The 15,061-nt window shown below is 33.5% G+C and overlaps 3 protein-coding genes across 3 annotated transcripts; 2 read left to right on the top strand and 1 right to left on the bottom strand.

Annotated features, from left to right (window-relative positions):
• Positions 1 to 5,999: 5,999 nt before the first annotated feature.
• Positions 6,000 to 7,721, top strand: SAPINGB_P005073 (uncharacterized protein; the record flags this gene model as incomplete). Its single annotated transcript, XM_031999788.1, has 1 exon — positions 6,000 to 7,721. The coding sequence occupies one exon, from the start codon at positions 6,000 to 6,002 to the stop codon at positions 7,719 to 7,721; it is 1,722 nt and encodes a 573-aa protein (XP_031855679.1).
• A 469-nt stretch (positions 7,722 to 8,190) lies between these two features.
• On the bottom strand, positions 8,191 to 9,951 carry SAPINGB_P005074 (uncharacterized protein; the record flags this gene model as incomplete). Its single annotated transcript, XM_031999789.1, has 1 exon — positions 8,191 to 9,951. One exon carries the CDS (start codon positions 9,949 to 9,951, stop codon positions 8,191 to 8,193), a length of 1,761 nt encoding a protein of 586 aa, XP_031855680.1.
• A 1,172-nt stretch (positions 9,952 to 11,123) lies between these two features.
• SAPINGB_P005075 (uncharacterized protein) lies at positions 11,124 to 14,738 on the top strand (the record flags this gene model as incomplete). Its single annotated transcript, XM_031999790.1, has 2 exons — positions 11,124 to 11,753; positions 11,805 to 14,738. The coding sequence occupies 2 exons, from the start codon at positions 11,124 to 11,126 to the stop codon at positions 14,736 to 14,738; spliced, it is 3,564 nt and encodes a 1,187-aa protein (XP_031855681.1).
• Between the last annotated feature and the right edge of the window lie 323 nt (positions 14,739 to 15,061).

Genomic DNA, 15,061 nt, shown 5'->3' on the forward strand with positions numbered 1-15,061 from the left:
TCTAATGTCTCACCCCTAGTTTAAACTATCCCCTTCCTTTACAAATCCTTTTTTTCATACACCCTTCCCTGATTTATTATTTATTTATTTATTTATTTTTTTGTTATTCATGGTTTTCAAATAATTTTTATATGTTTCTATATTTCTACTATCACAATATATATATATATATAAACTTAGGTTAAAATAGAAAAAAAAAATAAAAAAACTATTATTAACAATTGTTTATAATCATATATTCAATTGTATTTACTTAACTCACTTACTTACTTACTTACTTACTTACTTTAATCAAGTTTTATCTCATCACTAAATAGACTTTCATATTATATCTTCTTCTCCAATCTTATTTCGCATGAATTCGGTACCTTATGATCCACATCCCCTCTTTTAAACCCTTTTTATTTTATTTAATCTTCTAGCATTAATATCTCTAATCTTTAAAAAAAAAAAAACAAAAAATTCCTTATAACTATCAACATCATCATTTTTTTCTTCATCTTCTTCATTTTCTACGTCATCTTTCAACTCGTTTTTTTTTGACAGCTAACTTAGTTATGATGTAACATCACTCCCCCCCATATCATACGGCTTTTCTTTCAAAAATCAAAATTATATATATATATATATATATATATACAACCCCATACCGATAAACTTGATTTTAAAAAACCAAAAAATGAATTTTTTTTTTAAAATCATATTTATATATTATTTAAATTATATTATTTAAAATATCAGCAACTCGGTTTTATCAACTGCTCATTTCTTCCTAGTCTTGCACTGTTTCCCCTCACTTTCCTTCTTGATATATCTTTCGCATAAACTCTTTCTAACTTTCTTTATAGCTCAATGGGACTTGCTGTGACAGAAAGATAAAAATAAAAATACATTGATATCGATGAGATATTAACATTAAATGAAATTTTTTTATAAGTTTAATCTTTTCCTCCCCACCCGGTATGTATGAATGTTTGAAAAAAAAAAAAAAATACAGAATCTTTTACCATTAGATCTGGGTGGATTGCAAAACTTGTTTTTTTTTAAAAGTTAAATTAATATATATATATAAATGTATTTTTGAAGAGAATAACTGGAAAAACATAACTGGAAAAACATAACTTTATAAAACATTTTAAAGATTTCCCCAAAATCAATTGATCAATTAGTTTTATTCAACTTTCTATTAAATATCAAAACACCATATCTTGCAGATATAAAAGGTTATTGTAATAAAATATAAACTGAATTTTTTTTTTCATTTATATACATTTTTTTTTTGTTTATTTGTTTATTTGTTTACCTTCAATGTTTCACAACTTTGCATATCGTGGTTCATATTCCATTCCCTTGGAACAAGCAATGAAAGAAAGAAAGAAAGAAAGAAAGAAAGAACAAAAAAAAAAAATTGCCAATAGTAGTAAATTCAATCAATTAATCAATTAATCAATTATGCAGATAATAATAAAATAGTATAAAAATTGATAAGAATAAATTACAAAGTATTATGAACATAAAGGACCTTTAGTAAACCACGTCACCAACATCTAACAATGGGGGAGAGAGGGTATTTAGTATAGGGACAAAAGGGTATAACATTAATTAAAAAATAAAAAAAACAAAAAAAAAAAAAATATCCCATCTCCCATTTAAAATATATATATTTGATTTTAATATTTTAATGCACCAATTTGTCTCCTTTTCTCTTTTTTCTCTTTTTATTTTTTTTTTATTTTTGCAAAGTGTGCAACCCGCAACAGGTCTCTAAATAAGTAGTATCCCTTATACCCCCTTTAAAGGAAAATTAAAAAAAAAAAAAAATTAAAACGCGTTACGCGTTTAAACAAAGGAGGTTGTATCTCTTTTTTAATTTTTTTTATTAATTAATTAATTATTATTTTAATTTTTTTTTTAAAGATCTTAATTTATATACAAACTTGACATCATGATTTTTAATCTATTAATTGATTATTTTTAAAAAATTTCAAAATAAAAAAAAAAAATTAATAATAAATAGGAAATAAAAAATACATATAAATACATTTTAAAATATAAAAAAAAAAAAAAAAAAAGTGGGAAAAGCCGCACATCACGCTTGCCCATCACCTTTCATTTGTCAGACGCGCGTCCGTTATTTTGCACGTTCTCTCGCGTGTGATGAGTGCATGACGTTATGGGAGGGGACCAACGTTTATCGATATAGTGAAAAAGGGGGGATGGATGGATGGAAAGTAGATTGAATATATATATATATATTTAAGAAACCCTTTTTTATCAAGTAAAATCAAGTAAAATCAAGTTTTTATTTTTATTTATTTATTATAACAATAATAATAATAAATAATTAAATAATTAAATAATTCTGGAGGTAGAAGAAGGAGGAACTTTACAAACCATTAGATTTATTAATTATAATTTTACAAATATCATTTTAAAGAAAGAGAGAGAAATAATAAAATAAATAATTACTAAAAAGTGTTATTATCATTGTTGTTTATACAATAGTATAACACTATCAAGAAAGAAAGAATAATAATGATTAAAAAAAAAAAGATAAAAAGAAAGCGCTGATGAAGAAACGGAAAAAATAAAAAAAAAATAAAAAAAAAGTATTAATTCAGCATAAACTATTTGTAGATATTATTATTTCAAGTATTAATATTTCTTTCTCTTAAGTTATTGAGCATTTTTTTTTTTAAACACATGATAATCAATCAATCATTTGAAAGCGTATTTTAATATCAAAGAGTGCGCATATCACACTGGAGAATCAATGATGAAAATGAAGTGTGCGCAGACCAAAATAAAAAAAAAAAAAAAAAAACAGGTTCAAAATATCATACTTTTTTTTTTTTCGTTTTTAAAAAAAATTCATTTGATTCAAACTATTAAATAAAAAAGTAAATAAAATAAAAAAGAAAGAAAGAAAAAAAGAAAGAAGAAAGAAGAAATATAGAAAAATTCAAGTTTGTTGCATGAAATTTATAACAAAGTTAAAGTTAAACTAAAATAATTTGGGTTCCATTGACCCAAAATATCAATTTATTTCTATATAACCAAGTTTATTTAAACTTTGTATATATTTTTTTTTACTTATTTCATTTCTTCTTTCATAAACGGTTTAAAAAAATAAAAAATCTAAAAAAAATCTAAAAAAAATTTAAATCTTCTTTTCTATTAAACTTATTTGAATCTTTAAAAAAGAAAAAAAAATCTTTCATCTTTAAAAAATCATTTAAAAAAAAAAATACCTTTCTTGATTACTTTACAAAAAGTACGCAACAACAAATCAAACCGCTTTTCTTTCTTTCTTTCTTTTTTTTTTTTTTTTTTTTTCATTTTTTCAAAAGCAAGAAAGACTTATTTTACTTGCATTATAATGCAAGTATAACTAATTAGTTGTATAAAAAAAATCATAAGCGTGATGCGCAAACTCTTGATGCGCAATTCATTTGAAAAAAAAAAAAAAAAAAAAAAAAAAAATTACATTTCTTATACTCTTTGAACTTTTTTATTTTAAATCTAAATCGTCTTTTTCACCTAACTGGTAGTAGTTCTCGTTGTCTATTTCAATGTTACCAAAATGTCTCCCTGTTTTTTTTTTTTTTTCATTTTTTTTTTATCTTTCAAGAAACATACTTTTGAACATTAATTTTTCATAATTTTTTTTGACTATTTACTACTATTTAATACTATGATACTAACTGTGATTTATAATTATCATATTAATAATAATAATAATAATAATAATAATAATAGTAATAATAATAATAATAATTGGATGTATACGGAATACCCTTTTCCATCCATCCATAATCATCATAATCATCATCATCATCATCATCATCATCGATATTTTGGAAATCTATCTTTCTCTCGGATTTCTTTACACCTTATTTTTCTTTTTTATCCGTAAGCGCACCGTACCGTTCGTACTAATAAAGCTACTGCTGCTGTTGTTACTGCAAAAAAAAAAAATACCATCAAAGATACCTTCCCGTTTTCATCAAAGCAGTCACTACAAAATCGGTCGATTGACCATGTCGGGAAATATGAAATACCTAAAAAGAAATATATATATATATATGTACTTGAATGAATTGAAAATTACAGTAAAAAATAATATCATTTAAAAATGGGTTAACCAATAATAATAATAATAATAAAAATAATAAAAATGAAAAAAATGAAAAAAATAAAAACCCTGCACATTCACTTTAAAGATACGCAGTGCGCACTGCTTGTATGTATTTAAAATACTATGGTGAAGTGCAAAATGCAACAGGTTGGACTGAACTGAAAAGACTTTTTTTTTTTTTTTTTTTTTTTAAAAAAAAAAAGTAGCGTTTATATAAATCAAATACAAAACCATCTCTGGTAGTAGTATTATATACAAGCATTTTTCATTCTTCTTTAAAAATTATAATAATTATATAAAAAATCTTATTGCTTATTAGTACTTCAAGGTATGGCGTACTTTCATCATACTACTTGACTCATCTCATCTCTATCTATCAATTAATCAATTAATCTGTCAATTATTATTGATATCGTCATACACTTGTGTCATTCACTCATTGTCAAATCCTCCTCTTCCTCCTTCCTCTCTTCCAGCCTTACTCGGCTTTTATAATAATAATAATAATAATAATATAAATTAGTGCAGAGGACGTTAATATAATTGCATAACCCTTTTTTCTTTTTCTTTTTATTATTTTATTTTATTTTATTTTATTTTAGTACAGCTACAGTAGGCATAAAAGGAAAAAAATAAAATAAAAAAAAAAAAAAACGAGAAACAAAGATGTCAACTGCAGATCTACTACTACCGTCGGACATTCCGTGGGATGTAAAGAAGGAAAGAAAAAAAAAAAAAAAACTTTTTAAAGCTGCTGGAGATGAAAAGAAAAAAGTGCTACGGCGCATAAAGCCGAAATCTTCCCTTATTATTTTTTTTTTTTTTTGAATTAAATTAAATGGTGCAATAATTGTTACAATTATGTGACACAATATTGTAATGTAACAAAACAATGTAACAAAACTTATTTTTTTTGTAATGTCACCAAAACTTTTACCAAAAGAAACCTTCCTTCAAAACTTGTTATAAACTATATAGTTTTTAATGTAATCGTCATCAAATATATATCATGAAAAACTATAATTTCTCTCTGAGAAGTCCTTTATTTTTTATTTATTTATTTCAATTTCAAACAAACCCTTTTTTTTTTTTTTTTCAAACTGTTATATGTAGTTTCAAATATTAATGTCATTTGATACTTGTTTCTTTAACAAATAAAATAACTTCATTCCCCCCCTGTTTATTTTATTTCAAATTTTTTTTTTCCATTTAAAACCTTTTTTAAACCTGTGAAACTCCATTATCAAAAGTTTCAATCTGTACTTCGTATATATAAAACAACCCTAAAAAAATTTTTTTTTTTTTTTTTTGACATTTATATCGAGTTACACTACCCTCTATATATAGTTATGTCCTTTAACTACCTTCTTTTTTCAAATCATTTTCTTTACCCAAAATGATTCCCGCGGGCACCTTCCTTTAAATCACCCAACTGCGGCAAAATATATATATAAATATATGGAACGCCCCTAATCTAACTCACTTAAATACTGAGTAACCGTGGGGCTGAGAAACGGTAACATGGGTCTCCAATATCCTAAAAAATCCCAAAAAATCCCAAATATTCTAAAAGTCCACACGTGACCTCTATCTGATATCCCCCCCCCCCCCCTACAAACCCCCTCCTCACCTCCACTTAATGACATCGCCGAGTAAAGCCTTACCTCAACTAACCGACTCGGGCCCCCCAGTTTTGATCAGATGGCCGCGATCTAGCTGTATAAATAACTAGACTTTGGCTTTAACTTTCTCTTTCTCTTTCTCTTTCTCTTTCTCTTTCTCTTTTTCTTTCTTTCTTCTTCTTCTATCATTCTCAATTCTTTCTATTCTCTCATCATCAACTCTTCCTCCCTAATTCATAATGATTAGAACTCTGTCTTCAAAGCAGACCGTTGCTGTTCGCTCTGCTATCGCCGCCAGATCGTACTCCACAGCCGTGCCCCAATGGGCCACTTTCAAGGTCCCAGAGATCAAAAACGAGCCCGTCCGTTCTTTCCCCCCAGGAAGCAAAGATCGTGCCGGTGTTCTCAAGGCCCTTAAAAAGTACAAGGGAACTGCAGATATCCCCGCCGTCATTGGTGGCAAGGAAATCTTCAACGATACCACCTTCAAGCAGCGCAGTCCCTTCAACCACGAGCACGTTGTCGCCAACGTCTCCAGCACCACTCCTGCTCAAGTCCGTGAGGCCATTGAAGCTTCTAACAATGCCAAGCTGGAATGGGAAAACGCTCCTTGGGCTGACCGTGCTGCGGTTTTCCTTAAGGCTGCAGACCTCATCACTGGGAAATACCGTTATGATATGCTTGCCACAACCATGATTGGCCAGGGCAAAAACGTCTTCCAAGCTGAGATTGATGCCACTTGCGAACTCTCTGATTTCTTGCGCTTTAACACCCGTTATGCTCAAGAGCTTTACGCTCAGCAACCCACTGAGACTACCCCGGGTTCTTGGAACAGAGCAGAGTACAGACCTTTGGAAGGCTTCACTTATGCTGTCACACCCTTTAACTTCACCGCCATCTCAGGTAACCTCGTTGCTGCTCCTGCTCTCATGGGTAACACTGTTGTCTGGAAGCCTTCCGATTCCGCTGTTCTTTCCAACTACCTTCTTTATAACATCTTCAAGGAGGCTGGTCTCCCCGATGGTGTCATTAACTTTATCCCTGGCGATGCTCAATCCGTCACTGAAGAGGTTCTCAGCTCTCCTGACTTTGCTGCTCTTCACTTTACCGGTTCCACCCAGGTCTTCCTTTCCCTCTACCAGAAAATTGCTTCGAACTTGGGCTCTTACAAGTCTTACCCTAGAATTGTCGGTGAAACTGGCGGCAAGAACTTCCACGTTATCCACAAGTCTGCCGACATTGAGAATGCTGTCAAGTCAACTGTTCGTGGCTCCTTTGAGTTCCAAGGCCAAAAATGCTCAGCCACTTCCCGTGCTTATGTCCCCCGTAGCATCTGGCCTGAGTTTAAAGACCTTCTTATAAAGGAAACTGAAAAGATTCATTCCCACCAGGGTGATGCTACCAATCCCAATGGCTTCCATTACTTCTCTGGTCCTGTCATCCACGAGCCTTCCTTCAATAAGCTTGCTAATGTCTTCAAGCAGGCCGAGTCAGACCCTGCTCTCAAGCTGTTAACAGGTGGCACTGCCGACAAGTCGGTTGGTTACTACGTCAAGCCCACTATTTACGAAACCACAGACCCTAATCACCCTTATCTGAGCACTGAATTCTTTGGTCCTGTTCTTACTGTCTATGTTTATGAGGATGCCGAGTTTGAGCAAACTCTTTCTGTGGTTGACAAGGCCACCAAGTATGGTCTTACGGGCAGCATTTTTGCTCGTGACAGAGACGCCATTAACCAGGCCACCTATGCTCTGCGACACACTGCAGGAAACTTTTACATCAATGACAAGTCCACAGGCGCCGTTGTCGGCCAGCAATGGTTTGGCGGTGCCCGCATGTCAGGTACAAACGATAAGGCTGGCTCTGGTAACATTCTTACCAGATTTGTGTCTGTCCGCAACATCAAGGAAACCTTTGTTGGACTTGATGATATCTTTTACCCTTCTAACCAGCAGTAAAAAAAAAAAAAAAAAAAAACCAAAAACATGATGATCTTAATACCCTTGCATGACTTTGAATGACTTATACGAATCAATTGTACTTCTATGTATGCTTTTATTTTTAATGATGATGATTTCTATACTAAAAAACCTGACGGTTGTTTTCACTGGAAACCTTAAGGGGGGGTGGAAAAAATATTTCCATTGAGCCCTATTTGAAATATTATTGTAAATCTTAGTGCTCTTTAGCCCCAATCCAAATGTTTGGGTAGTTAATTGATTTATCGATAGATTGGTACTATATACGAATTTAAATAGCGGCTAACAAATCTTTTTTTTTCATAAACATTGCTTATTGGTAAATTTGTTAATTTGATATTTCGGTCAACAATTATTTGCCAGTTTGTAGAGGGGACTTTATTTAAGTCTTAACATAAAAAATATTCTATGTTTAATAATAATAAGTTCAAATACATTTTTAAATCAATCACTCTATAATTTCTTCTGTACTAAGATCATTTAAAATTCTAAAAGGCCGATCTCTCCAGTAAATATCCTGACCAAGCATAGCTGTCAGCCAAATGGGGAAGGCCAAAACTTCTCTTAAACACCATGCAGGCAGCCACGTTTGAAGCGATCTTGGGCGACACGCCATGGGTCCTGCAAATGGCGAAAAGTATTTTGATACAAAGTATGGTCTATTCACGTTATCCATATTTTTAAAAGCCAGCAAAACGTGGAAATGGAAATAATCAATCACACACCAAGTCACCATATGGAACAAAAACCATGTCCATGACCAGTACCGAGGTAAACCATCCGGTGTCGACAAAAACAAAACACAAATGGCAAATGTACCAAAAATTCCAGAACATATAGATTCTGTGGTGGGTTCCACATATGTAGCAGCAGACACCATGTACCGGCGCACACGCAGCCAACGTACACGGCGGTCCCAATAGCCCTTAAGAGATACATCGGCTAACGGCTGCACCACAGAATCGCTCGACAAGCGTGTTCGTCCATCTCCATCTTCCCACAAACATACTGCAATCATATTATCCTCAGCAATATACTGTGCAAAGTTCCGAATACCAGTTCCTGGAAGCACCTCGGACTCATTGGAAAAGGGGTTGGAAGAAACGCTAATGGTGTTATCTTGATTTGGGTAGTTGTTACTTAGAGAAGTGGACGAGGTTGATGCACTACAAGGCGACAGAGGAATGGATTGTTCTGTAGACTTGCTAAAATCCGGAGTCAATGCTCTCTCCGTTTGTCTGTATTGTTTTTTAATAAGCTCCTCATTTTTTTTGGCCAGTTTCACGGCTACGGCTGCATCTAGATCGGATCGTCTGTACAAGTTAGACTTGCCCGTGACGCAGGGTGCAATTGCAACCTCGTTAATCGCAGTGTAAAACTTTGAGTGTGAAGTTAACATAAACATCTCATCTAGTTTGGACCCCCAAGATGCCGTCATTGTGGAATCTAACGACACACATAGTGGCAAATGATGCACAAGCTTTATCCGGCGACCACCTCTGCCTGGTTTTCTAAAAGCCATCACTGATCGTGACATGGCACCTGCAGCCACCCACACGTTGGAATCAAGCACCCAGATGATATCATACTTTGCTTGCTTGTATCCTTTAGCAAGGTTATTGACTTTTGGGTTGGGTCCGTAGTGAGTTTCCTCCGTATCAATCAGCAGTTTGGCGTCCACTGCAGGGAATTTATCAATAAGTGCTTGCGCAATCGGAATCGCAGGATCATACTGTGATTCGACGCAGAAAATAATTTCAAACTTTGGGTAGTTTTGCAGAAATGCAGACACAAGGCACGATTTCATCTCAGTGTCGATGCCCTTAAGTGGCCGCAGAATTGTAACGCCTTCGATTTCATCGTCATTAGATTCTGGGTTACTGCTATTGGTATCATTAGTGTTGGTTCTACTGCTGCTAAGATTTCCACCCACCATTGGTCCACGCGGCAACCTAACGTCAACTGCTGGTGGATGATACTGGCCGTTATTGATTCGCACAAAAATAACGCCGATTAGAGATACTAGGATAATTGCCAAATACCAAATGAAAAGTATAACGCCTAGAATGCTAATCACTATTCCGTGGCCACTCGAGTTTTCCTCAAATGGGTCGGTATTGCGGAGATCTAAAGAGATCGGGCTGTCATTTAAGGTTGTGGCAACCGATGGGAGCACAAAGCATGCTATTGGTAATAGTCTCCTAAGCATGATATTTCAAAAAAAAAAAAAAAAAAAAAAAAAAAGAAAAAGGCAGTCAAGGATGTGTAGTAGTTTGTTAGAATAATAGTTATACAAACAACTAAAGAAAGATCCTTGAAGCAAAAAAAAAAAAAAAATAGATGTTTTTAGAAAAAAAAATTCAAGGTACGGATTTAAATTTTGTGGTTCACCATAAAAATAATGATGGTGGCTAATTTAAGTACACAAAGAAGAAAAAAAAAAATTGCGCGGGAATTTTTTCATTTATTTGTTATTTAATTTTTTTTTTTTTGGTAATAGCCGACCACCGAGATCATACGGTGAATAAAGCCATTCATTTTCCGTAATAAATTAATATATTCAAAAAAGAAGACAATCATCAAAAAATCATAATACTACCCCACAGAATCTTTTAAAACTTGAAGAGTAAGGGGTTCAGAGAGCTTTAAATCTACAAAAGCCAAGACTGTGTGGTGGCACAAATGGTGGTGTTGGTGGTAGTGCAGAAAATAAAGTAACTTTGTTATTTTAGTTTTCAAAAGGTGCAAAAATTAACAGGGCTCATTGAAGTCCTTATAAAAGAATCTCTATACAGTTCTTTCAAGTCTAGAATGACAATACAAATAAATATATATATATTTATATATATATATATATTTATATATCTATATGAGCTTTAAGTATACTTATATATATATATATATATAAGTATGACTGATCAGTCATTTTTCTTACCCAAACCAAAATCAAATTAGCCAAAAACGTGACTTTTATGCACCTCATTTTTTTCTACGCTAAGCATCCTCTAATATATGTGGGCTTCAATGCGTAGATTGTATCACTATGTGTAAATATGAGATCAACAACACGACTTTCCAGTTTTTTTTTATTTTATTTTTATTTTTTGAACTTCTCCTCCAATTTTATTTTTTTTTTTTTTTTTGTTATTACACGACACGTCCAAAAAAAAAAAAAAAATAAAAAAAAAAAAAAGAAATACTCCATCTTTGAATTTCATCTTAAGATTATACACAAATCATTCTTTTTTATTTTTATCTTAAACTACTATTATCAGATTACTTGACTGAATAAGAAGACTTGACTTAAGTTCTCCTTTTTTTTTTTTTTTTCTTTCTTTCTTTCTTTCATAATAATGCATCTCGACTATAGTAATATTCATAATGCCTCCTAAAGTACCAGCACCTGCATCCTCTTCATCAACCTCCCCCACTAATAATTACTACTATGTATACATAAAATCTCTCACAAATATCACCATCTTTTATAATTTTGACGTGGACAAGCAGGCTTTGATCCCGTTATCTGAAAACCTCCTTGGTGACACAAAAAACCCCAGCACTTTTATCCAGTTAGGCTCCAACGAATCGAGTCTTGTTTTGAGAATCTTGGAGCAAAAACACATTTTTGAACAAAACAAACACAGCATTACATTCCCCACTCTTTTGAAAATCCAAGACCCAAGTCTCTTCCGTCACTTTTTGCCCAATAAGCGTAGACGAGCCTCTTCTAATACAGATACTGCTTTCCTTCTATCTAAAATAACAACCGCGTGTCCTTCTTACGCGCCACCACATCACTACAATGCCCAGCACGCACTGGAATCACTAAAATCTTTTCGAATTGGCTTAGGCTCCATGTTTCTTAGTTTTGAAGAGGCGCGTCTTGCAATCACAATCTATTCACAGTTGGTTAAATTACGTCCTTTCAATCTACTTCATTCGGAAACTACGAGAGACTCGTATGCCGTCAATTGTTATAAGCCAGAATGCCGGTTTGCTGTTACAGTTAGGGTAATTATCTTTTTTTTTTTTTTTTATATTCTAACATTTAGGAATTTTTAGCCATTTGTGGGCCCCCTGCCTCCTCAATACCGAACTCCATTAATTATTATCAAGTTTGATGAGCACACATGCGAGCCTTACACTCATGTTTTCCAATCACAGAGGAAAAACGTTTCAGTTTCTTCCACAGCACTACTGCCTCGGTTGACTTATCCCAAGTGCATTGCACTTGTTTTTGATTTTATTCGACCTCCAGAGAAAACCCTTACTCCGGGGGAATTTGACCTTTATTACGACTTATTGGAAGAAATCTTTAAAGTAAATGAAGGTCATCATTTTTTCAGAACAGTTAACGCCAAATTAATTAGTCAAAAAGAGCTTGCCCATTCGTTTGCAAATGACATGTTTTTGGCTCGCCGAGATGTGATTCCTCCAATGCATGTATCGGCTTTATATCTTCAAGTCCACTCGCCACTTACCTGTATCCGTATTACTTACACTGATTCCACAAAAAAACTTTATCATTCTCCTCCTTATCAGGCTGAAATTGAGAGCCGTTCAGCTTTTACAATATTCCCACTCCCTGAAGAGCTCGAAAATACTTCGGAGCTTTTCCCTTCAGAATATATTTCACCGGGTGATAGTTTTGGAACTAGAAACTATACCAACATATGGAATGTCGAATACAATATGGATTTGAAATGGGAATTACAGCAAGTATCAACGTTTTTGAATAAAACCAAAGATCGCTTCATTAAATCAGATGACACTAGTGCCTCCAAACAAGCTCGCGAAAACGAAGGCGCCAAAAAAAGCGAAGGTAGCAACAATAATTCAGACCCATCCTCTGGTTCCACAGCTCCTAATAATGAATCAAATAATGGATCCAGCACCACCTCTAATCCAGATTCTAATCCTATTCTAAGACCTGTTTCTATAAACCCTGAGGTAGATGAAATTAGAACTCCCTTTTTTGATTTTACTGATTCCGAATCTTCAGACAATGACATGGAATCTATTGGGCGGGACGATGTATCGGATTCTAACCATAATGATACCCCTTTTGAAATCCCATTTCGTCTTTCCGATATGCACTTTTTCCCCAAAGCTATTCAAGAAAAGCTTGCTGAAACTTCCACTCTATCTGAGATTTCTGATCGAAATGAACGTATAAAGGGGATATCATCTATGACTGGAATGTTTTCAGTTATTCCATTTTCCCAAATTGAAAATGAAACGAAAAATCTAGACTCTACATCTTCAAATGCTTCTAGTTTTGCAGTTCCTGCTTCGGCTACAAATCGCCCTTCAATTTCTCGAATAATAAACAATTCATCATCATCTTCTTCTTCTTCTTCTTCTTCTTCTTCTTCTACTACTTCATCGTCATCATCGTCATCATTGTCATCATCATCTAACAATCCAGATGATACACTACCCGAAAAAACTGATGAGTTTTTGTCATCCTATATCGACAATCTAAAACCAACGATTAAAGGCGCTAAGCCCAGTGACTATTTACCTTCTTATTGTGACATTTATCAGTGCGCGAATCAACGTAATGGTCAACATGCAGGCTATTGCTCAACTCACGACAAGCACTTTGCTTTTATTGATAAATATAAACAGCTTGTTGAAAATCGAACTCAATTCAATCCTTATGTCCTTGGCGATTATTTCGACAAATATTATCCAAATATAAATTTGTACAAACATTTGTCTTTTTCACGAATGATAATCATAACTGCCGACATGAGACGCATGGCTTTAAGTGCCACCACTTCTATAGAGATTGGACAAAAGAATATCACTAATAATGGATATGACCCATTTAACGTCATTGTCGCGGTGGGAAATACTCCAGAACACAATATTACTGTACTAGGAGCCTGTATTACCGACGTTAGTTCTATTGAGGCTTACGTGGAATTTTTCACTGAACTAAAGCTGGCTTATGGCGGCCTGTTTGAAAAGAGATCATTCAGTTTTATTTCAGGACCTGAGGAAGTAATCAAATATGCTTTGTCAATAGTCTTTCCCAAAAACCGCCACTTAGTTACATTGTCGGCTATTCTCAAACGGTTTTCTCATCGCACCAATGATTTCGAATTCATGGAGCTAATCTCATCCCCTGACAAGGATTATGCCAGTAAAAAACTTCCTCACTTAAATGACAAGTTTTTGGAAAGTTTAAACAACTGGACGAGTGATATATCAAAAACCCCTCGATATGGTCGGAATTATAGCGTCAATGTCCAAGCATTTTTTGAGTTACTTGCACCAAATTATAAACAAAACCTTGTTAGGCTCCCATTGACTATCAATAACCTTCAATCGGAAATCATTGCTGCACAAAGGAAAAAGATTCAAACCAATTCCATCATCAAGTTCTTTTCCGATGATCACGCGTTTGTACCTGCAGCCTCAGGAACTTTGGCCCACGCAACTCTTTTCATTGATATTTTTAACGTTGAACCGGTCAATGATTCGTTGAACTTGTTTACAGTTACTGCCGATGACGACTCTTTAATTAGATGTTTGAAAAACAATACGTCTGCGATCCCTCTGTTACATGACGCGTTGTACTTTCATCGAGATGGAACAACACCTATCAGAAGGATTAGAATTAAAGCAACTCAGACCCTTAGCGAGTACTCTGTCGATTTGGAAAAAAAGGAATGCACTTGCACCTTTTATCAAGATCTTCAGCTTCCATGCATTCATGCACTCGCCTGCATTCTTAAATACCGGAATGGAAAGGTTTCCAGATTTTCTTCTTCAATCTACCATATGGATCAATACCTCAAAACTCTCGAGAGCTGTGATGCTTCTATATTGAACCCAGCAACCACTGATGTTCAATTTATTTACGCTGCGCTTTCAAAGATTCAATTGTCTGAGCTGAAAACTAGTTTTACACGTGGCTATCCCATTTTTTTGGACAAATTTGCTTATATTTCAAACGAGTACTCTAAATATCCTTACTCATCTTAGCCTAATGACATAAGAGTGAAAATAAGTTATCTAGTCGAAAAAATTCAATAGCTGTTTAATAGTATATTGCTTTTAATTTATTTTGGCTTTCGTATGCATAAGTGTGTTTGAATACACATGTGGATCTTTTCTTTTTTTTTTTTTTTTTTTTTTTTTTTTGAGCGGCCCCTAAAGTATTAATTGGATTAATGATACAAATATGTTTGAAGGTTTAATTTGGTTTGTGTTAATGTGAAATTCTCAATTGTTTTTAACTTTATTCAGAATGACACTGAGGGTAACGAGAAAAAAAGGGACTTTAGGGTGTCAGAACTTTTGTTCCC

Source organism: Magnusiomyces paraingens, assembly GCF_902498895.1.
Source record: "Magnusiomyces paraingens strain CBS 517.90 genome assembly, contig: contig4, whole genome shotgun sequence".
Classification (NCBI taxonomy): Eukaryota; Fungi; Ascomycota; class Dipodascomycetes; order Dipodascales; family Dipodascaceae; genus Magnusiomyces; species Magnusiomyces paraingens.